General features: G+C 41.9%; 1 protein-coding gene across 2 annotated transcripts in view; it reads left to right on the top strand.

The window, feature by feature from the left end:
* THSD4 (thrombospondin type 1 domain containing 4) overlaps positions 1–23,308 on the top strand; it is a 578,057-nt gene that overhangs the window by 470,627 nt on the left and 84,122 nt on the right. For both annotated transcript variants that reach the window (XM_081050341.1, XM_081050340.1), the window contains one exon: positions 11,549–11,753. In XM_081050341.1, the coding sequence (XP_080906467.1) occupies positions 11,549–11,753 (205 nt within the window). The remainder of the gene's footprint in view (positions 1–11,548; positions 11,754–23,308) is intronic.

The raw sequence follows: 23,308 nt of genomic DNA, 5'->3' as shown, positions 1-23,308 counted from the left end.
AAAATCCCCCAAAAATTACCTTATGTTACACCTTAAAGAACTAGAAAAAGAAGAACAAGTGAAACCCAAGGTCAGCAGAAGAAGGGAAATAACAAAAATCAGAGCAGAACTAAATGAAATAGAGAACAAAAAGACAATAGAAAAAATTAATGTGACAAAGAGCTGGTTCTTTGAAAAGATTAACAAAATCGACAAACCCTTGGCTAGACTCACTAAAATAAAAAGAGAGAAGACACTAATTAACAAAATCAGAAATGAGAAAGGGGAAGTTATCACGGACACCACAGAAATACAAAGGATCATCCAAGAATACTATGAAGGACTATATGCCACCAAATTCAATAACCTAGAAGAAATGGACAAGTTCTTAGAAACAAATAGCCTTCCAAGGCTGAACCATGAAGAACTGGAAAATCTAAACAGACCGATCACCAATAACGAAATTGAATCAGTCATCCAAAACTTTCCCAAAAGCAAAAGTCCGGGAACAGATGGCTTCACTAATGAATTCTACCAAACCTTCAAAGAGGATCCAATACCAATTCTGCTCAAACTCTTCCAAAAAAGTAAGAAGAGACAGTACTCCCTAACTCATTTTATGAGGCCAACATTACCCTGATACCAAAACCTGGTAAGGACAACACAAAAAAAGAAAACTACAGACCAATATCTCTGATGAATACAGATGCAAAAATTCTAAACAAAATTCTAGCAAATCGAATACAACAATGCATTAAAAAGATTATTCATCACGACCAAGTGGGGTTCAGCCCCAGGGTACAAAGATGGTTCAACATCCGCAAATCCATCAATGTGATACAGCACATAAACAAAATAAAGGACAAAAATCATGTGATTATATCAATTGATGCAGAAAAAGCATTTGACAAGACACAACATCCATTTATGATTAAAACACTTAATAAAATAGGTATAGAAGGGAAATACCTTAACATAATAAAGGCCATATATGACAAGCCCTCAGCTCATCTCACAATTATTGGTGAAAAACTGAAGCCCTTTGCTCTACATTCAGGAACACAACAGGGCCGTCCCCTGTCACCTCTGCTTTTCAACATTGTGTTGGAAGTCCTCGCCAGACCAATCAGGCAAGAGAAAGAAATAAAAGGCATCCACATTGGGAATGAAGAAGTTAAATTATCACTCTTTGCAGATGACATGATGCTATATATAGAAAACCCTAAAGACTCCACCAAAAAGCTATTAGAAACAATCAACGAATACAGTAAAGTTGCTGGCTACAAAATCAATGTACAAAAGTCCTTTGCATTCCTATATACTAACAATGAAATCTCAAAAAAAGAAATACAAAAAAACAATTCCTTTTGCAATTGCAGCAAAAAGAATAAAATACCTAGGAATAAACTTAACCAAGCATGTAAAAGACCTATATGCTGTAAGCTATAAGACATTTTTAAAAGACATTGAAGAAGACACAAAGAAATGGAAAGACATTCTGTGCTCATGGATTGGAAGAATCAACGTAGTTAAAATGGCCATATTACCCAAAGCAATATACAGATTTAATGCAATCCCCATCAAAATCCCAATGGCATTTTTTAAAGAAATAGAACAAAAAATCATCACATTTGTTTGGAACCACAAAAGACCCCGAATAGCCAAAGCAATCTTAAGAAAAAAGAACAATATTGGAGGTATCACACTGCCTGACTTTAGCTTGTACTACAGAACTACAATAATAAAAACAGCATGGTATTGGCAGAAAAATAGACACATAGACCAATGGAATAGAATTGAGAACCCAGAAATAAAACCACATAAATATGGACAGATAATTTTTGATAAAGAAGCTAAACACGTACAATGGAGGAAAGACAGCCTCTTCAATAAATGGTGCTGGGAGAATTGGATAGCTACGTGCAAAAGAATGAAACTGGGCTGCTATCTGTCACCATGTACCAAAATTAATTCAAAATGGATCAAAGACTTAAGCATAAGACCTGACACAATAAACTGCATAGAAGAAAACATAGGTACTAAACTTATGGACCTGGGGTTCAAAGAGCATTTTATGAATTTGACTCCAAAGGCAATGGAAGTAAAAGCTAAAATAAACGAATGGGACTGTATGAAACTTAAAAACTTCTGCACAACAAAAGAAACCATCAACAAAATAAAGAGGCAACCAACTGAATGGGAGATGATTTTTGCAAACAGTGCCTCCGATAAGGGGCTAATATCCAAAATATACAAGGAACTCATGAAACTCAACAACAAAAAAACAAACTACCCAATTGAAAAATGTGCAGAGGACCTGAAGAGACATTTCTCCAAAAAGGACATACAAATGGCAAATAGACGTATGAAAAAATGCTCATCACTAATCATCAGAGAAATGCAAATAAAAACCACAATGAGATATCACCTCACCCCAGTCAGAATGGCTATCAACAACAGGACAAATAGTAACAAGTGTTGGAGAGGCTGTGGAGAAAAAGGAACCCTCATACACTGGTGGTGGAAATGCAGATTGGTGCAGCTGCTATGGAAGGCAGTGTGGAGATTCCTCAAAAAATTACAAATAGAATTACCATATGACCCAGCAATCCCTCTCCTGGGTATCTACCAAGAAAATCTGAAAACATTTATACATAAAGACACGTGTGCTCCAATGTTCATTGCAGCTTTGTTTACGATGGCCTAGACATGGAAACAACCAAAATGTCCTTCGATAGATGAATGGATAAAGAAGTTGTGGTATGTATACACAATGGAATACTATTTGGCAGTAAGAAAAGATGATATAGGAACATTTGTGACAACATGGATGAATCTTGAGATTATAATGCTAAGCGAAATAAGTCAGACAGAAAAAGCAGAGAGCTCTATGATTTCACTGATATGTGGTATGTAAACCAAAAACAACAAAAGAACAAGACAAACAAATGAGAAACAAAAACTCATAGACACAGACAATAGTTTAGTGGTTACCAGAGGGTAAGGGGGTTGGGGGATGGTAGATGAGGGTAAGGGGGATCAAGTATATGGTGATGGAAGGAGAACTGACTCTGGGTGGTGAAAACACAATGGGATTTATAGATGATGTCATACAGAATTGTACACCTGAAATCTATGTAAATTTACTAACAATTGTCACCCCAATAATTTTTTTTTAAAAAAAGATGTCCATGGGTTTCTACTATTCTATACAAAAAGATGCATACCTTCCTTTCATGATAGAGCATTTGTCATTGTAATTCGTTCCATGCCCCCTGCCCCACTTTCAGTCCATTTGAGAGGAAGATCATGAAAATGAAGCACTAGAATTTTAGAGTTTGGAATACCCCTCTCTCCAGGGAAAGACACCCTCAGTGTGGGGCAGAGGTGGGGGGTAATTCGCTTACAGCATGTGAAATCTTTCCCTCTCAGGGCTCCTTTCTTTAGATTTGTAAACATCACTGCAGTTGATTCTTCTCAATTATATCCTATAAGAACGCCAACATTTTCTTCTAGTTGAGTCACTTGGTAAGGTGCTGTTCTCTAACGAAATAGGATGAGGTAGTGAAAAGCGACAACCAGTTTGATTAAAACCAGATCACTAGTTTCACAATTGCCATCATTAAAGAAGCCAAAATACCTTTGGACCATTTCTTCCCTTACAATGAATGACATTGTCAGTTTGTTTCCCATTGATTCCTGCCTGCAATTTAATTTTGTGCACATAAAGCGGATTCATCTGACTTCAAATGTGGTGGGAGCCTTCACATCAGGGCTTTATTTCTTTTTCTAAGAAACAGCTTAGCACCAGAAGAGGTCTTAGAGATGATCCAGTTCGAGAAGCAAATTGGTCCTGTACCTTTGATCTCTTGAGTCCTCGATTAGCTGTTCTTTCATTCAGAACACTCTCTCTGCTGCGTGCTGGCACTGTGCTCTTTCCAGTACCTAATCCTGCTCATACTGATTAAGCCAAAAGGCAAGCTTAAAGAACTCTAGAAGACTACTGGTTAGTTTGATGGCAGTGGGGAAATCATGTTACAACTGGATAATTGAGGATTCTTGGCTCGTTAGCTTCTCTGACACCTACCAAATACTGTTTTGGCACTTCTGGGGAATTGCCACTGTTTTGACAGCTTCTGGGGGTCTGTCGTGTGCCCCTGGGTGTCCCATGAGCTTTACATTAGTTAGAGCAGTGATTCTCAACTGGGAGTGATTTTGTTCCTACAGGGGACATGTGGCAACAGCCGAAGACATTTTTGTTTGTCATACTGAGGGACAGGGGTGCTGCTGGCATGTAGTGAGTAAAAGCCAGGGGTGCTGCCAGCCGTCCTCCAGTGCACAAGTAGCCTCCACAACAAAGAACTGGCTGGTCCAGAATGTCACTCGAGTCAGGGTTGAGTGTCCCTGGCCTTGAGGATGAGAGTGGGTTGGGGTGCGGGAGGGGGAGACCCTGGGCTTCCACACCCCGCCAACCGCTCCTCAACCATAGCAGTCCTGCTTTTCTTATTTTATGTATTGGAGTCCTATGTTTCTACATGACGGTTTGTTTGAAATGATTGGTTTTGTTCCTGCTTAAAAAGAAAAAATGGAAGACTAGTATGGTAGCAGATGACAACTCCTTGCCTTCTGTCCTACAGTTGAGACGCATTAGGACAAATAAACTGGGCATCTGTGGTACAGGATGAGGACATGCGGGCGTGGATTTGGAGCGTCGCCTTGAGCCTCAGTCGTAGCTGCACAGGGCTCTGCACTTCTGCCTTTCAACGTTTACACACCACGTGGAAGGGTGGAATTGTGTCTGCCTTTCCATGTAGACCAGGGCGGTGGCATTCGTTCCTGTAAAGTGCTAAATCATAAATATTCTCAGCTTTGTGGGCCATACTATCTCAGTGTGGGGACAGAGTCCCAGAAAGCTGTTTCCAGGCTCTTGGCCTCACGTGGAAGGGTGCTGGTCAGGTGGTAAATGGCCATCAGCTGTAACCAGTGAGCCATTAGCCACTAGTATAACTGCCATGACTGTGTTGGTTGGTGGGTGGGTGGGTTGGTTGGCAGGGAGAGAAATGGACAGCAGATTGCAGATTGCGTAGCTCCTGCTTCCTGTGTCTCCAACCCAGCCACCAGGGAGGATACAGTGGTATGACTCCCCTATCTATGGCTCCGTGGGTGTTCCTTTTGGGCCTCACCATGTCCTGCGTAATTATGTGGGGAGCGGGACCAGAGATACCACGTGACACCCTGCATGGCACTCTATCACAATTACTCCACCCTGTGTTGTAACACAAGAGCAGGCCTAGACAGTAAGTAAATAAATGGGCATGTTTGTGTTCCAATAAATCTTTATTTACAAAGACAGGTAGTAGGCCAGATTTGACCTGTGGGCTGTAGGTTGCCGACCCCTGATTTAAACCCTCAGTAGAAACCATGTTTATTTTGCCTTCATGTCTCCCCTGCCTAGCCCCGTATTGACACATAGTAGGGGTTGCCTCAGGAAGCAGTGAATAAGTCAGTCATGCAGGCACAACACCAGAAGGTTTTCATGAGAATGACTGGATGGGAAAAAGACCCATCCAGTTTCTCCCAGAGAATTCCTGTATGTTTAACTGTTTCCCTATGTTGCACATTTAAGATGTTTCCAATTTCTTTATTAATAATAATACCGTGAAGAGCCCCATACAGAAATTGTTGGCCTCATTTCTTATAATTTCCTTAGATAAATTCCTAGAAGAAGGATTAGTGGGTTAAACGGTACATATTGCTAAATTGCTTTCCAGGAAGGTGGTATTGATCTACATTCCTAACAGTAATAAGAGGGAGATATTTATCATATGCAAAGGATTTCTTTCAACAGAATGTCATGAATAAAAGTTTTGGCATCCATCTGTATTTCCACAAATTAGCTCAGTGTAAATTGATGTTAGTTACTAATCATTTTAATAATAACATTCTCTCATACTGTTGTGACAGCATGATTAAGGCACGTTGTTTTACCTGTTGTTACCATCTCTAGCCAACCAGCTGTTACCAACTAGCCAACTCTCTGGTGTGTTTACTGAGAACACACAGACACATCTGTTTCCCATCAGAGAATCAGAAGCTCCACTATCTGCAGGCCTGGCACCCGCCTACCTACCCACCCTGACGGACCAACGCCTCCTGCCTGTGAAATTCACCACCAAACATGTCATCCAGATTGCTCATTTCCCTCAGGAAATTTCATTTAGGTTAATTTTGGCACACAATTGGAGGGCAATTCTTGAGCAATTTCTCTTGGGATGGCTTGCGATATGTAAAATTTTCCTACACCATGTTACAAAAATCACTGGAAGGATACTAAGGATATCTGATAGTTGTTCAGTCGCCTGTGTAACAGCAAGAAATCTCTCTTTTGAACTGCAGAACATGGTGAGCAAAACTAACCATGAAATAAGGTAAAGCAGGGAGCAAACGTTCTTTTCCACCAGATGCTGTTGGAGCGGTACTGATGAGGCGCTGTATTAGGTGTCTGACCCTGGTAGCAAACCTTGGCCTTTTCTTAGCTCTTCAGACTTTTCTACATTTCTCCAAATGAAGAAGACAGAATCTGTGACTGAGAAGTAATAGAAAGTGTTAGAGAAATACTGTCCAAGTGGTCACATGATGATGCGATTTACTTAGAAGTGGATAGATTCCAGATGAAACCAATATGTAAAGACAATGATACAAAAGCAAAAACAAAAATAAGGACAGCATTTTCTGAGATGTCACCCTATTAGAGCCTGCGGCTAAGTAAGTGCCTTTCGTGCTTACCTCATCTGAGCCCCCCAGCAGTGCCCTCAGGTAGACCTGGTACCATCCCCAGCCACAAATAAAGAAACCACAGCTTGCAGCTCAGCTGAGTGGCTAATTAACATGTCCAAAGTACTGACCTCCCAAGTGAGAGAGTCAGCACGTGACCCAGGTCCAGCAGACGCTAGTGCCTCTGAAGCTCCCACTGATGACCCTTGGGCGGTGCCCCTGAGTTTGGAGACAGGCCAGCACTGTTGTCATCCCCACCAGAAATCAAGTAAGCAGCCTCCTGATGATATATAAACCAGAATTCAGGCCAGATTCATTCCCAGGCACTGTCTCCTATGAGATCTGAATGTGGTGGAAATGCTTTCAGTGCCAGCCCCCGAGGGAAGTGACCCATCCAACGTCACACAGCAAGTCAGGGACTGGGCCAGGGTGATGCCAGGTTTTCTGGTTCCCAGTCCAGCATTCTTTCCATCATGCCAACTGCTTTTGCTAGTAAATGACATCAACTCCCCTTATCAATGACATGGCCATGTTCTAGAGGAGAATGCCAGCTGCTTTAAAGAAATATGTGATACAATGTCATAGGACTACACACCGAGAAAAAGTGGCAAAATCCAAATACGGTTTACCCTTGAGTTAACGCATCATCCTGACCGCAGTGGTCCACGGACGTGGTTTTGACAATGTGCTGTGCTTTGCTGAGATATTACCATTAGAGGAGGCTGGGTAAAGGGTCCCTGAAACTCTGTGCTGTTTTTGCAACTTCTTGCAAGTCTTCAGCTATTTCAAAACAAAAACTTGTAACAATAAAAAGTGTAATGGGAAGATGAGCTAAAATATGTAGTCATTCACTGTGTGTAAAGTATAGGGTTAAAACAGCTGATGTGGGAGAGACAGATGTGGTTGTTGCTTCATTACATTGGAGGAGGAGAATGGTAGTTGCTTCTGGGCCAGGCTCTCACTGAGACCGTGGTGACAGTGCCTTCAGCTTGTTCTTCTGCACCGAGGTCACCGCTATCAGTCCCTCCTTTGAGAACGCTGGAGCCCGCAGCGTGACCTCTGATCCTTTGGGGGGTTTTTGCATAATGGTTGAAAGCCTGGGATTTGGCTTCAAACCCCAGCTCCAACTCTTGCCTGCAGCATGGCCTTGGGCCAGAGACCTAACCGCTCTGCTAACTCTTAGTTTCCTGCAGTCTTCAGCAACCTCAGAGGCTGTTTTTAAGATTCAATGAGAAGAATACATGTTTGGAGGAGCTGGACTGGAGGACAGACTTGGTCAATGTAAATACGACAATGCTTGGAGGATGGGACGAGGAGGAAGCGGGGAGAAGAGGAGGACAGAGGTCCAGGCTTCCTCTTCTCCCCCAGCTGATCAGTCACAAAAGTCTGTCCATTGTTCTTCCTCAGTACCTCTCCCATCCTCGTCACTCCATCACCATTCCCCTAGTTCAGTCTGGGACGTTGCAACATCCTCCACGCTTTGTGTACCCTCTTATTAATGAACAACTTTCTAAAAGAGAATTGATCCAGTAGGACACAGAATGCAGGGCTCCTCTTGCCCAATGGCTTGTGAATATCCATATATGTGTCTCATCGCCCCAGTTCGCCTCAAATTCCCAAAGACAAGACCTGAGTGTGATTCAGCCTGGGATTTCCTCTCCCACCTGCCTAGTGGTCATTCAACAACGTCAGTGATGAAATACATGTTTACATGTTTAAATCCTGCCATGGCTGCTTCCTCTTGTCATTCGGTCCTGGCCCAAAAGTCACTTCCTTAGCCATGCCCTGCCTGGACACGCAATCCAAGTTTTCCCTTATTATATCATCTGCTCCTCACGACAGCCCTGTGCTGGAGAAAGGACAGTTGTCAGATATGTAATTGCCTAAAAATAAAGATCTTGACTGCCTGTTGTCTGCCCAGTTCTCCTTGTGGGGTTGTTGCTCCTGCTTTGGGAAGTACATATGGAGCATTTGGCAACCCCCCAGTCTCTCAAGGACCCTGGGTAAGCACGAGAACACTGGAAATATGCTCCATCAGCTTCATGTCACCCCTCAGGGAAGGTTCACACAATCCTTGTTCTGATTTCTCTCTTGAGTGAACCCTGGGACTCAGAACCCTAAAGAGACAAGATGTCTCCCCTTTAGTTCTTGGCACCAATGGAATGGCCATGCACTTCACCGACGCCAAACCCAGGTTACTGGAAGTCTAGGCTGGAAAAACTGTGGCAGCCCTCTCTCCCCGTGTCTAGATTCATCCAGAGTGGCCGTGCTGTGCAGGAAATCTGGTGGGAGGGTGGGCATCCATCGAGCTGTGCGAAGCATTTTAACGTAATGTCTGATTCACAAGATAAAATGATGTTTTGTCTGTGTCTGTGGTTGTCTGAAGCAGTCCATGACTGTGTAATTGCCTTGATCACCCCATTCTAACTGGGCTGAGGCCTGAGGATTGAGGCAATGTCTGTCCCATTTTTGGCAACTCTTGTTCACTTCCTACCCTTTGTTTGCAAGAGAAAGAGACTCATTAGACTGCCTGTTCTTGCCACTCGAGGACCCACCCACACTACAGCCCAAAGTACCATCTGAAAAGCAAATCTGAGCATAGCTCTCCGTTCTTCAGACGTCCAGCGGTTGCTGATGCTGTCGTATAAAATTCAGATTCTTCATCCTGGCAAACGAGATTCTTGACAAATTCACCTGAGTGTTCCAGCCTCACTTCATCCCTCCCAGCAACCCTACCCTTCAGCATGTCAGTCTGTGAACATGCTTTCTTACTCCTGACTTCCAGAGGGTTAATTTCTACCCCCACATCGGCATGCACGTTGGTGCCTCTGCCTGCAGCGCCCCATAAGAATGAGCTCCATCTGGGACAAGTGGAGGCCAGAGGTAGCAGGAATGGCCCCAATAGGTGGGGAAAGGGAGGAGAGTGAGATGTTGCTAAACAGGGCAGGGAGTGAGTGCTGACCTGCTTTTCTGTCCAGCTTCCCCATCGTGACAGGCATCTCCTTCATTCTTTTAGAATCTTGCTTTGGCAACATGGATCTACTTTCCAAAATCTCTGTGGGTGGTTGCATTTTTTTTGTTTCGAAGGAGAACCAAGGAGGGTGGGGCAGTGGAAATCATGCACAGAAAGCATTTTTTTAAATTTTTCTGCTAAAATGTGCATGGGGCAGGGGCAAGAAATATTTGAGGGAGGAGAAATAAATAGCAAACATGACATTTCAAGAGGCTAACTGGATATGGATGAATATATTGAGATGACGCTCTGTCATTGTCAGAAATAATGTTTTACAGAGAAGCTATTTGTGAAGAGAGACCAGTTATTATTGATGGACTAATGTGCACTCCGGAATATGGAAGTGATCACGCAGTCCTGTAGTGCCTGCAGAAATCCGTCAATCAAACGGGAAGTGGGAGGGGAAAGAATGGATGCCTTCCCACTCGACTTTGCCTGTAGGATTTGACCTGTAGGACCCACGTGAACAGACCCAGGGTTGTTTAACAAAATCAAAAGTGGACTTTGAATGGTTTGCTGACCACTTTGTCCGCCCCTCCTCCCCCGATGAGGTCTGATGATTGTTCTTAGGTTTCAAAAACTAACACAAGCCTGTGATTCAGCAAACATATGTCTAAAGTTTTAGAATTCCATTCTGATTTCAAGTACCATTCCCTATCCCCATAACTCACTGAAATCTGTCATCCAATATTTCATTGTCCAAACTACATTCACTCACTTCCATCTGCCTGAGGAAATGTGACAGAATTCTTTGCTCATACCACATGTCCCAGTTTTGGATCCAGAAAGCACAATTGAGAGCTCCATGGAATCAGCTCCAGAAGTGGAAAAGGATTCCTTGAAGATTGCTCCATTCTGGTCCAAGGTTTAATTTTTTATGCAAAATAAAATTGCCCAATTGAAAGCATGAATGGGGAGGGGGAGATGAAGAAAAAAAAAAACACCTTGGAATGAGTAATGAGAAGATTCTTTGGGGGAGGAAATGCAGGAAAGTCAGAGTTATTTTAAACATTGGTGAGACTGCCTGTGCAATCTATGTGTGCCCCTTATTTAGACGTGTATTACCCAGTGTGCTGGTGTTTCTGGCCCCTGCTTCCTCAGTACCCTTCTGCCCTGGGAAAGTGCTTTGGGGGAGCCAAGCAAAAGCCCTGCTGCTCAGCTCCTCAGGGCCACAACGACCAGTGGGGACCCAGATCTCAACCAATTGATCTAATTCCTAAGAAACTGGGCCTGAGAACACTATTTTGGGGGGTACTTTGTTGAATGTTTATATCGTCTGTTCTTTAGAAGATTTGGTGATAAAGCCCAATTTTAGGTACGGCACTAGTCATGATCCCCAAGAATTTCTTCACATAAAAATCCCTGCAAGGTCCAGCCTCTCTTCTCTCCGTGTCCAACAGGGGGATGGATTTGTGGGACCTCACTGTCCATATCCCCACACTCTCTCCATCCCATTTCCCTGCATTATTTTTCTCCTGCTCATTTACCACCACCAAAGGCACTATTTTGTTTCCTTGTCTTGTTTACTGTCTGTGGCCCCCACTCTGCCCCTAGAATGTACATTTCACGTGTGCCTAGAAAAGAAGAGCTCTCCCCAGAGAAGGTGCTCCCTGAATATCTATTGCGTGAAGAAAAGAATGAACTTGCTCATCTGCAGGAGCTGAATGGGGTTGGGGGGAGGTCAATCCCAGCCCCACCAGCAGATCTGCAGCCCTCTCCCCTTCTTCCCCGGATGTTCCTGACAGATGCTACAAGAGTCTTCTGTTTTCTACCTCTTTGCAGAGCATCGGCTGTGACGACTACCTAGGCTCCGACAAAGTGGTGGACAAATGTGGGGTGTGCGGAGGCGATAACACGGGCTGTCAGGTTGTGTCAGGCGTGTTTAAGCACGCCCTCACCAGCCTGGGCTACCACCGCGTCGTTGAGATCCCCCAAGGAGCCACCAAAATCAATATCACCGAGATGCACAAGAGCAACAATTATTTGGGTAAGTTTGGTCTTCTTCCAGAGGAAACCATCTGTCCAAGCCAGGTGGTTCATCCCCTCCAGGATCGTGGGATGGCCAGAGGTCCCCCAACGCATAGAAGGTGTCCCTGGGAATGCCAAAGCACCCCCTCCCCCTTGAAATGCGAAGCTTGGGTAGAGAAAGTTTAAAAAGCCCTACTTACTAGTAAATGTTTGATATCTATATGTGTAAACCAGCCTTTGCTCCTTCCAAGAGAAACATGGTTATGAATTCAATAATTGGCTAAATCATTTCTCCAAGACGGGAGAGGTTCTTTGAAAAACCAAGTGATCTGCCAGTCTTTTGTTCTGTTGGGGTTTGAGGTGGCCGGGGGCATTTGATGATCCTGTGTGGACCTTCATTCCCTGGGGTTCTAAAGCAACAGGCATTTTTCTCTTCTTTCTACCTCATCTTCCTGGGGAAACGGTATCTTCTGAACAGCTCAGAGCCCCTCAGCTATCATTCTGGGCAATATCATCAATATTGAGAGGGTGTTTTAAACCCATTTTCCTGCAAAAAGAGATCTTTGTTGACACTTCCTTCTTGGTTTCTGGCTGATTGCATTTTATGCAAAGCAATTGAAGTCTTACAGATTAATGTTTACCAATTTCTAATTTAAGTAAGCATGTATAAATCAGTCAACAAAATACTATAAGGAAAGCAATTTCTTAAAGTCAGTTAATGAACAAGAGTCATTTTTGTATTGTAATTATTTATTGAACAGGAACTTAAATAGCACAGGTACTATTCTTAGTGCTTCACGTTATTAGATCATTGAACGCTCTCAGAATTTTCCCCTCCCCATTTTATAGATGAGGAAACAGGCACAGAGAGATTATGTGATGTGTCACAGTCACACAGCACGGGAGGGGAACGTGTGGTTGTCTACCAAGTGGTGACACCCACGAGAAGATCTCAGAACCAAGTTCTGATCTGTCATTGGCTGTGCAGCAGTCAATGGCTGTAGCAGTTGAGAGATCATTTATTTTGCAAATTCCGAGTTGCAGGATCACCCCAGAAGATAACTCCAGACCCGAGAACGCCAAGTTCTATAGTTCTTCCTTTTCTCCCCAGCCAACTGCAACCAAACTTAGCTTCACTTAGTTTTATTGGTGGGAGGAGGAAAGAATGGCAAATGGGACTTCAAGACAAACCCTTAGTTAAAGTGGAAAGCTGTTTGTTGCATTTGCTCTGGCAAACCCAGAAGCCAACAAAGTTGCGATAAGCCTGAATTCCCAGGGAATGGTTGGTGTTTTATTTTTAGTTGCAAACAATGTCCTCCTTTCTATTGTACTATTAGGAAATCACATCTGCATAAACATCCTGTCTCCTAGAATGGAAAATGTTCTTGAGGGATTATTTGAAGTGTAAATGTGTTGAAATACACCAGCAAACAATGCAAAAAACTTTTTATGAGCTTTGTGTTGTTTTAAGTTTTCCCTGGTTTGAATTAGTCCTATTCAGTAAAGGGCTTTAAAGCTGTGCCTTCTGAAAATAAAACAGATATCCTGGGTGAATAGTCTACTGGATGTCTGAGCAGAAACTTCTCTCAGCACTTTAGTGTTTTCATCTAGAGTATGGATGGACTAAGAATCTTGACCTTATAAGTATTCGCGAGAATCAATAGGATAACAGATACTCAGGACCCAGCAGAGCCCCTGGCACTTATTAGCAACTGACAAATATTCGTTCCCTTCCTTTTGTCTCAGAGAGCTTGTTAGTAGTCAAAGCTTCATGGAATCAAAATTCCATCTCCTTCTAAAAAAGATGAAGAAGAGGCAGAGGAGAATGGAAGTACCCAGAGTCAATGGAAGGGGGATTTAGAAAGTTGAGTTCAATTTCCTATGCCCAGAGACCAGTGGGGTGCATGAGGAATCCAGAGTCCATGGCAATAATATATGATGCCACATGGGCAAAGAAGGGAGAGTGGAAACAGAAAAGCAGGCTTTAGTGAGGGAGGTTCCAAAGGTGATGAACAGGAGCTTCTGTCTGTTTCTTTTTCTTCTTTTTTCCTTTTTTCATTCAGATATAATTCACATCCTATAAAATTCACCCTTTTAAAGTATACAGTGCTTTGGATGGTCTTTTTCTCATCACAGGCATTATCTTTACCTATCCAATTTATCCTGCTAAATCGCCTGTTCTGTGAAGTCTGTATATTTTTAATGTTAAATTGCATGGGATTGCTTGAGATTATGTATAAGTCATTACAGCACAGATCTATCTAGCTATTTTTGAACTATCCAGTTCACTGTTTTTTATATTACACATTTTCAAACATTGAAACATTTTTTCAAAGAGATATGTGATGGGTTTCTACACTATTTTCCAGGTAATGACGAAAGTTGTGGTTTTCTTACCTTGTCATTTCTGCTGGGTTTTGTATAAAAATTTGACTTGGTTCACAAAATTGGTTTGGCTGTTGACATACATTTATTCAGCAGAATAGGCAATACAGAGGAAATGAATAGTTCGAATTTGTGGCATTGCTTTGTAAACATGCACAACTTGAACAAATTTTGTTCAGTGGCCCTATTGTTTTCCAGAATTACTTTTAGTTATTTGTAATGCAAATCAAATTTTCGTTGTGAAATACTTCCTTGTCTTTCCTTTTAATTTTTATTGGGGAATATTGGGAAACAGTGTGTTTCTCCAGGGCCCATCAGCTCCAAGTCATTGTCTTTCAGTCTAGTTGTGGGGGGCGCACCTCAGCTCCAAGTCAAGTCATTGTTTTCGTTCTATTTGTGGAGGGCGCAGCTCACTGGCCCATGTGGGAATCGAACCAGCAACCTGGATGTTATGAGCAATGCGCTCTAACCAACTGAGCCAACCAGCTGCCCCAATACTTCCTGGTTTTTAATGACCCAACTCTCCAAAAATGATAAAGACAGAAAGTAGATTTCTATAAAAACAGAGGGATTTGTGTTATTAGTGCTGGAGAAGATGGTTTAATCAGCTCATTTGAAAAGATTTTCTTAAACTGTCAATATTTACATGACCTACCCTAGCTCACTCAGTTAATAATAGTAGTCATTCTGTATGAATAGATAGCTCTTTGTCTCTAAGCATTTTTACATGCATGGTCTTCTGACTTTTAAAACTGGACATTCTGGGCCGGCCGCGTGGTTCAGGCGGTTAGAGCTCTGTGCTCCAAACTCCGAAGGCTGCCAGTTCGATTCCCACGTGGGCCAGTGGGCTCTCAACCACAAGGTTGCCAGTTCAATTCCTCAAATCCCGCAAGGGATGGTGGGCTCCATCCCCTGCAACTAAGATTGAACACGGCACCTTGAGGTGAGCTGCCGCTGAGCTCCCGGATGGCTCAGTTGGTTGAAGGGCGTCCTCTCAACCACTAGGTTGCCGGTTCGACTCCTGCAAGGGATGGTGGGCTGTGCCCCTGCAACTAGAAACAGCAACTGGACCTGGAGCTGAGCTGCACCCTCCACAACTAAGACGGAAAGGGCAACAACTTGAAGCTGAACTAAGATTGAAAGGACAACAACTTGACTTGGAAAAAAAAAGTCCTGGAAGTACACACTGTTCCCCAACAAAGTTCTGTTCTCCTTCCCCAACAAAATTTTTAAAAACAAACAAAAAAACTGGACATTCTTTATTTTGCTTGCTTCAGAAAAGATTTGGAGTTAGTTTCTAACGATGTAATTATAGAGTTAGGCTATGAAAATTGAAATTTAAAACTACATAGAAGAAGGAAACGTGTGTACCAAAAGCACTGGCTAATACGTAAGTAGTGACGGCACATTCAACCTGACTGAGTTTATAGTTTAATTTGGTTTGGCCATCAAGAAGTGGGCTGGCTGGACTCAGATTTTGAAGGCTGAATTCTGGCCCTGGCCCTGCTGTAATTCACAGAGGAACTGGCCCATTCAGACCGGGGCCAGGGATCGGGGGTGGGGGGGATAGGCCAGCTCAGCACTTCATGCTGCTGACTGTTTCTCTGAGCAAAGCTGGAGAAACTGTAACATTTATTGGTGCACAGATTTCTGGAAATAAGGTGTTTGTCTCACTGTAGTTTGGAAACCAATGAAATTCTATAGAATTGAGCTCTACTTTTCAGTGGAGTAGTCAATTTGAATTTGTTCACATGCTACAAAATATAGTTGGTGGTTTATAGATTCCTCCATCTTTTTTTTCTTTTAATGGAAAAGACTTTGGAATCCCAGTATCTTTGGTAGGCTATGTATATGTATTCTCCTTTTGGACATGAGTTATTATGAACCCTGTTCTTTGGAAATAATTTAAATCTAATGTTATAAAAATGATTGATATTTTATATTACTTGCCTCTTCCTTAATAATAAGATGTAATATTATTTTAGCTGAAATATAAAAGTTTGGCATAGCTCAGCCTGTTCGGTTTACTAATGTCATTATGTAACAGTTAAGAAATCAGACATAAAAGCATACCAAGCAAAAACTTGATTCTACAAGACATGTTCTACCTGCCAACATGTTATACTGTCATGAGCTTTAGACTTGGAAGGGATTTTTTTAAAGGTCTGTAATCTTTTAAAAATAAACTGGCAATATCTTTACTTTTAAGCATGTTAAAAGTTTCAAATAGTAATAATATCAGCATTTTAAATATCAAGTATCATGGATCATCTATAATTTTCATCTATAAATAAACCTTTGTTTATTATTAGTTGAACAAATATTTTTTTCATGCGCATTATAAAAATTTTGAACAATACAGACGATATAGAGCAAAAAGATGAAATTTTTCCATCGTGCCAACCCCATGCTTGATCCACCACCTTCAAGTGGAAAGACAGATAAACGACCACTTGTCACAGTTCCGTGGGTATCCTCCAGTCCTTTGTGAAAGTACAAATAAGTATATTTGTTCTAAAATTCATATTACTGCACACATTTTTTGCAATTTGCTTCCTATTTTAACATCACGATATTCTTTCATATTAATACATATAAAGTTTGTTCATTATTTTTTGAGTGTAGAACATTCCATACAATGGATGTAATGCCACTTAAGTATTTCGGGATGATTAGATTGTCTCCAGTTTTCTAATATTATAAATAATACTTTAGTTTTTTGGTTCAAGATGGCAGCCTGAGTACATGAGTTCTTTTTCCCTTCCTCCCAAGATTCCATCAAAATGATAGTAAAGGAATAAGAAAGGATAGGACCTATAACCACCAAGAAAACAGGAGGGGGGGGCATCTGTTAAATGATTTAAACAAATTTCTGGCAGATAAAGGGCAAATGGAAGGATGTCCCCTAACGGAGCAGAGGAGATCAGAGCCTAGGTAGCAGAGGGAACCATGATGAGGGGGGCTGGCTTGCACGCAGGGCTTAAGGAGCCTGAGTGGGTAAAAGGGAAAGTGGGAGGGGAGAATGCAGCTGAAAAATGGGAGAATAATGAAAACACCTTCAGATGAACAGGCACCCCAGCACACACACTCAGAACACTGGCATCTACCTCCCTGTACAAAAGCAGAAGGGAACTAGGGCATGGGTGAGAGTACGGGTGCTCCGAGAGCTCACTCTTCATTCTGGAAGTGGAGGAGGGAGCAGCTTAGTGACAGGCACCCCATTCTCTCACCCTATAGAACTTGGCCTGTTAACAGGTTCTGCCGCTATGTACAGAGTTCTCAGGCAGCCTTTCCATTGCTTTTGTCTCTAATATCGATGGATAACTGAAAATAACATGAATGGACAACCAAGGATCACTAGACATTTTTTAGAAGCCTATATAGCATGTAAGGGAAAACCCAAATAAATAACTGGAAAAGCTGTTTCTAGAAGAAATACAACAAATTCTTGGAAAAGAAAACTTAGTTCTCACTAACAAGTAATGCTTCCATGACTCTCCAAATACATATATCCTTTAATACTTATATAAATATTGCTAGACTCCTAGAAATAGGACTTATAGGTCAAATGGCATGAACACTTGAAATTCTGAAAGATAAAGCAAAATTCCTCTCCAAAGTAGCTGTACTAATTTATACCCCCATCAAAAGTACATGAAAGAACCCTTTTCACCACACCCTCACCAACACTAAATATTATGAAGGTACCTCATTTTTAGCATATGTGTTTATCTGCACTTTCCTGACCACTCATTTTTATCATTATTTGTACTCATATGAATTTGGTATTTTGAAATTGTGTTTGTAGTTTTCTCACTGATTTTGAAAACTCACATATGTTATGAATAATAACCATTTTCTGTTTGTATGCATATTAGTCTTTCTCTTGTGTTTTGCCTCTGTTTATGATATCTATTACTCTGTGCAGAAAATTTTTAATCTTTTTCTTTTCATTGGTCAAATCTGTCAATCTTTTTTATGACTAATGCGTTTTGTCTTACTTTGAAAGACCTGCCTACTTCCAACATTATAAAATTATTCTCTAATATTTTATTCTATTACTTTTATAATCACGTTTTATGTTTAAATATTTAATCTATTTGAAATTAATTTGGGTGTGTGGTGTGAGTTAGGGATCTAACTTTCTTTTTCCAAATAGATAGACAGTTGTCCCAACACTATTATAAATTTCCCCTACTAATTTGAAATACCATCTCTACTCTGTATTAAATACAGATATATGTAGATGTACTTGTGGATTCTCAATTCAGGTCCACAGGTCCAATGGTACTGAAGTAGGAAGTTACATATTGTTTTCATTTCTGTGGTTTTATATGTTTTATTCTTTTTAGGTCAATTCTCTGCCTCCTCCCCAATTCCCTACCCAAATACTTTTTTTCCCTACATTTTTTCACATTTGCTCTACGTACTCTTTAAAATCTGTAAAACTTCTGTTGAGATTTTAACTGATATTGTAATAAACGTATGGATTAATTTGAAGAGGAACAATTGTCTTCACAATATTGACTCTTTTGATTTAGGAGCATAGCATATGTCCTCACTTTATGTTGTTTAACAATATTTCTCTATCTAGACTTTACATATGTTTTATTAGGTTTATTCCTAGGTTTTTTTTACAGCTTTTGCTAATATGGTATAAGATCTTTATTTCCATTATATTTCCAATTAGTCACACTGGTGTATGTTGTCAGTTTATTTTATATATTTATTTTGTACCTTACTGGACTCTTTTAACCATTCTACTAGTTTTTCAGTTATTTGATATGGATTTTCTAGATGGAAAAATCTTGTCATCTATAGATAATAATAACGTCCTCTTCCTTTGCAGTATTCTCACTCTTACTTCCTTCTCGTCTAGTACATAGAGGCTCAGACCTCTAAAACATTTGGGAATCATCATAGTGATAGTGAGCTTCCTTGCCCTGTTTCTGATAATGAGAATGCTTCTAATAGATGTTTGCTGAAGTTTCTGATAGATACTTTTTATCAAAGTAAGGAATTTTCTTTCTGTAACTAGATTTTAAGGGTTTTTATTAGAACATGCTCTTGTTTTTGTTTTGTCCCCAATGGCTGATTATCCTTAGTTGTCAATTTATATTTATGAGGTTGATGTTTATTTATTATAGGTACGTTAAGTGGGTTTCCTCCAGTTATTGCAATGGACTGAATGTTTATACCCACCTCCCAAATTCATATATTGAAATCCAACCCCCCAAGATGTGTTAGGAGTTGGTGCCTTTGGGAGGTGATTAGGTCATGAGAGCTGAGCCTTCATGAATGAGATTAGTGCCCTGATAAAAGAGGTCCCTTCTGCCATGTCAGGTCACAAGGAAAAGACAGCTTTCTAGGAAGCGGGCTCTCACCAGACACAGAATCTGCTGGCACCTTTATCTTGTACAGCATGTCCTCAAATAATGTCTTTTCATTCAGCATTGTTTCATTCAACATCACTTTGTTATAACATTGCTGAGATGCCGTAAGAATTTAACCCTTCTTTATATCAATTAACCTATGGTAAAATTGGTTTTGTTATGTGTCATTTCACTTAAAGTCTCAGAACCTAACCTATTAACGACATTAAGTGAGGACTTACTGTATGTCCCAGCCCCCAGAACTGTGAGAAATAAATGTGTATTGTTTATAAGCCACCTAGTCTGTGGTGTTTTGTTGTAACAGCCTGGACAGGCTAGGACAGTTCCCTACATCTGATTCTGCAACAGGCCATTCCTTTACATGGGACAGACCCCAGCATGCAGGCAGTTGGCTCTCAGACATGTTTCCTGTGAGTGTGCATGGGCCAGAGGCAGACAGGGAGTAGAATCAAAACCATTGGCTCTTGGGAGTATGCAAGGATTCAATAGGATTATAAACATGAAGCCTCTAGCATGACTAGACTTTAATACATATTTTCCCTCCCTTACCCCAAGGCTCCAATATTTATGAATGACTGCTTAACAAAGCTCTAGTTTTCCTTGTACTGGCGAAATACAAATATAGCCTTCTCTTCCATCCCACTGCCAGAAGCCTCCAGGATGATGCTGGCTTCAGTGTGAAATGTTGCACCTTTCTTCTCAGACTTCAAATGCCTACCTAATTGAACTCAATTGCTCTGGTTGTGTGTCCTCAAGGCTTCTGCACCCCACTGTCTCTCTAGGAGTAGCTCCTTCTTCCCAGGAGAACAAAAAGAGACTCTCGGTGGGCAGGTCAGTTTAGTGTCTCCCCTGTGTCGACTCATTCTAATCAGAAAATGATTTCTTTAGGGTATAAATTTACAATCACATCTCTACCCATTCCCCCCCAGCTGCAGCCAGTGCTTTGAGCAGCATTTCTCTTCCCATGCTACCGCCTGGCCTCCAATGCTTGCTTGACCTTGTCTTCCATGTACCATCCAGCACTGCCTATGGAGACTGCACTCTGCAGAGCTACCATTTCTGTCTGAGTTGCTCTCAGACAAGTCTCTCAACATTTCTGAGATTCAGTTTCCTCATAGGTAAAGTAGGAAAACCATTGTAATTGCATGGAGCTGCTGACCTTAAACGAGAGATGTATGTAAAATACCCAGCACCTTAGATGCACTCAATAACTGTTAGTTTCCTGATCTCCCTAGGTCAGGGGTTCTCACCCTGGCTGCACACTAGAATCACAGGAGGCATGCTATTTGAGGCCTTTTTGAAATATGCCAATGCCTGGCTCCCACCTGTGGATTTAATTGGTCTGGGGCAAGCTTGGGTGTCGGGATTTGTTTAAGCTCCCTAGGTGATTCCAATGTTCTTTCAGAATAAAGGACCATTTCCTTATATAGAGGGTCTCAATTCAGGGCTATTCCCCCCGCCCCATACATGTGGCACTATCTGGAGATGTCTTTGATTATTACAACTAGGACAGGGGGTGCCTGACATCTGGTGAAGAAAGGTCCGGGAAGCGGCTATACATCCTACAATGCACAGGAGAGCTCCACAACAAAGAATTATCCAGCCCCAAATGTCAGTAATGTACTGACATTGCTACATTACACAGGATGAGAAACCCTGGCCTGTGTAATCACTAAAATGTTTTTGGTGCTAAAGTTTCACGAGTCACTTATTTCAGAATGATGTCTTAATAATAATAAATGTCTAAACTGTTATGGGAATGACTTTTATCTACCATTACGTTTGCACTTATCAACTCCCTCTGAATTCTTACTTTCCAAGCCAAGCCTCCTCCTTCAGTTTACTTTCAATATTTCACCCAATCTGGTTGGCGGTGGTCCCCTGGCCTCCCCTGGGTTGCGGGCCCAGCACAGAAGTACCCGCTTTTCTGGAATTCAGAGCCCTTGCTTTCTTAATATATGGCAGGAGCATAAAAGACAGATGGAGAAAAGGAAAAGCAAAGAGAGTGAGAGTTTTCCTTTGGATTCCCCATGGGACTTTGACCTTATCTCCAGTTTGGCACTTACCATGTTTGATTGTAATTTATCTGTTTAGATGTCTGATCCCGCCAGTTAGTCTAGGCACTCCTGGAAGACAAACATTCCTGTTTATATTCCTTCTCTCGAGTACCCTCCACGTGCCCGCACCTAGGCTGAGAAGCAGACACACAGACATCTAGACAGGCCCGGCTCTCCTGAGGCGACACAGTGTTGTGAAGCCCATGTGGGGGCAAAGCTCGGACACCTTGATCACATATGTCACTCTTAGACTGTCGGAATCCCCGTCTGCTTCCTTCATGGAATACTCACTGAACTCGCACAGTGGGAAAGGGGCGGGGTGCTCGTATCTGCACTGTTAGTTGACGACACTGCCCCCAACTTGGCTGAGGGACCCGCTAAGGTGAACAATTTGTGAGGGGCTGAGTCAGGAGTCAAATCCAGGCGCAGCCCTTCCTCATGACCTACATTCTATGTATGTGCCCCTGGTCATTGGCAAATGAAATGTGGCTGGAGGGTGAGGGTTGGGGGAGAACCTGGACCTCCTCCCTCCCCCCACCATTAGAAGAAAGATATGCCCTGACTCCTTACAGCCTTTTGTCTCCTTCACACTGTTCCATCCCGGCCCCCACTATTACTTCAAACTTTATTTAAATCGTTTGGCCTACCCTCCCCTGGCGAATCCTTGGACTAGGTTGCCATAGTTAACAGTTTAGTCACTAGACTTACACCGTATGCCTCAGCAGAGTTCTTCTGAAACTAGCATCTAAAAGAACATCCAGCTCTTAAAAAGAGCACAACATTTTGGAGAAATGAAACAATGTATACACATTTTAAGAAAGGAAAACTATATTAAAATTGCAACACTCAATATATAGCAATAACAAAAGATGAACACAAGTCACGTTTGACTTCTGCAATTCCAAGATGTGCTCAAAGTGGTTCCCATCAGCCTCCAGACACTTCTGATTACGGTGAACTACTGCTTGAGCAACGCTGACCAAAGAGTCCACTTGTATGCATTTTGGGGGCACACCAGTAAATGTCATTAAATTTATTATTTTAATGATTTTAAATATAAAACTCAGTGGCATTAAGTACACTCCTGATGCTGTACAACTGTCACCTATCTATTTCCAGAACTTTTCCATCACCCCAAAGCTGTATAACTAGTGAACAATAATTACCCCTTTCCCCGATTCCACACCCCTGGTGACCTCTGTCCTACTTTCTCTCTCATGAATTTGCCTATGCTATGTACCTCCTGCAAGTGAAATCATACTTGTCCTTTTGTGTCTGGATTATTTCACTTACCATGAATTCAAGGTTCATCCATGTTGGAGCATGTGTCAGAAATGTATTCTTTTTTATGGATACACCACATTTTGTTACCCACTCATCTGCTCATGGACAGTTGGGTTGTTTCCACCCTTTGGCTGTTGTGAAGAACGCTGCTGTACAGGTATCTGTTTGAGTCCTTACTCTCAGTTTACTCGGGTACATACCTAGGAGTGGAATCGCTGGGGCATACGGTCATTCTGTGTTTGACTTTCTGAGGAACCGCCAAACTTTTCCTATATCCACCAACTACACTGGGACTTCCAGTGTCTCCACATTCTTGCTAACACGTCAGCCGTGTTTTTAAAAGTATTTAAGCAGATGATAGGACAGTACCAGTGGTCTGCTTGTGAACCCCAGGACAGGACGCCGAGATGGGCTTTGTGACCCTCCTCCGAGACCTGCCGCAGGTAGTGGCCGCC

This window comes from Rhinolophus hipposideros (genome assembly GCF_964194185.1).
Source record: "Rhinolophus hipposideros genome assembly, chromosome: 5".
Lineage (NCBI taxonomy): Eukaryota > Metazoa > Chordata > Mammalia > Chiroptera > Rhinolophidae > Rhinolophus > Rhinolophus hipposideros.
The sequence above is the reverse complement of the archived record's forward strand: the minus strand, read 5'-3'. Positions and strand labels throughout refer to the sequence as shown.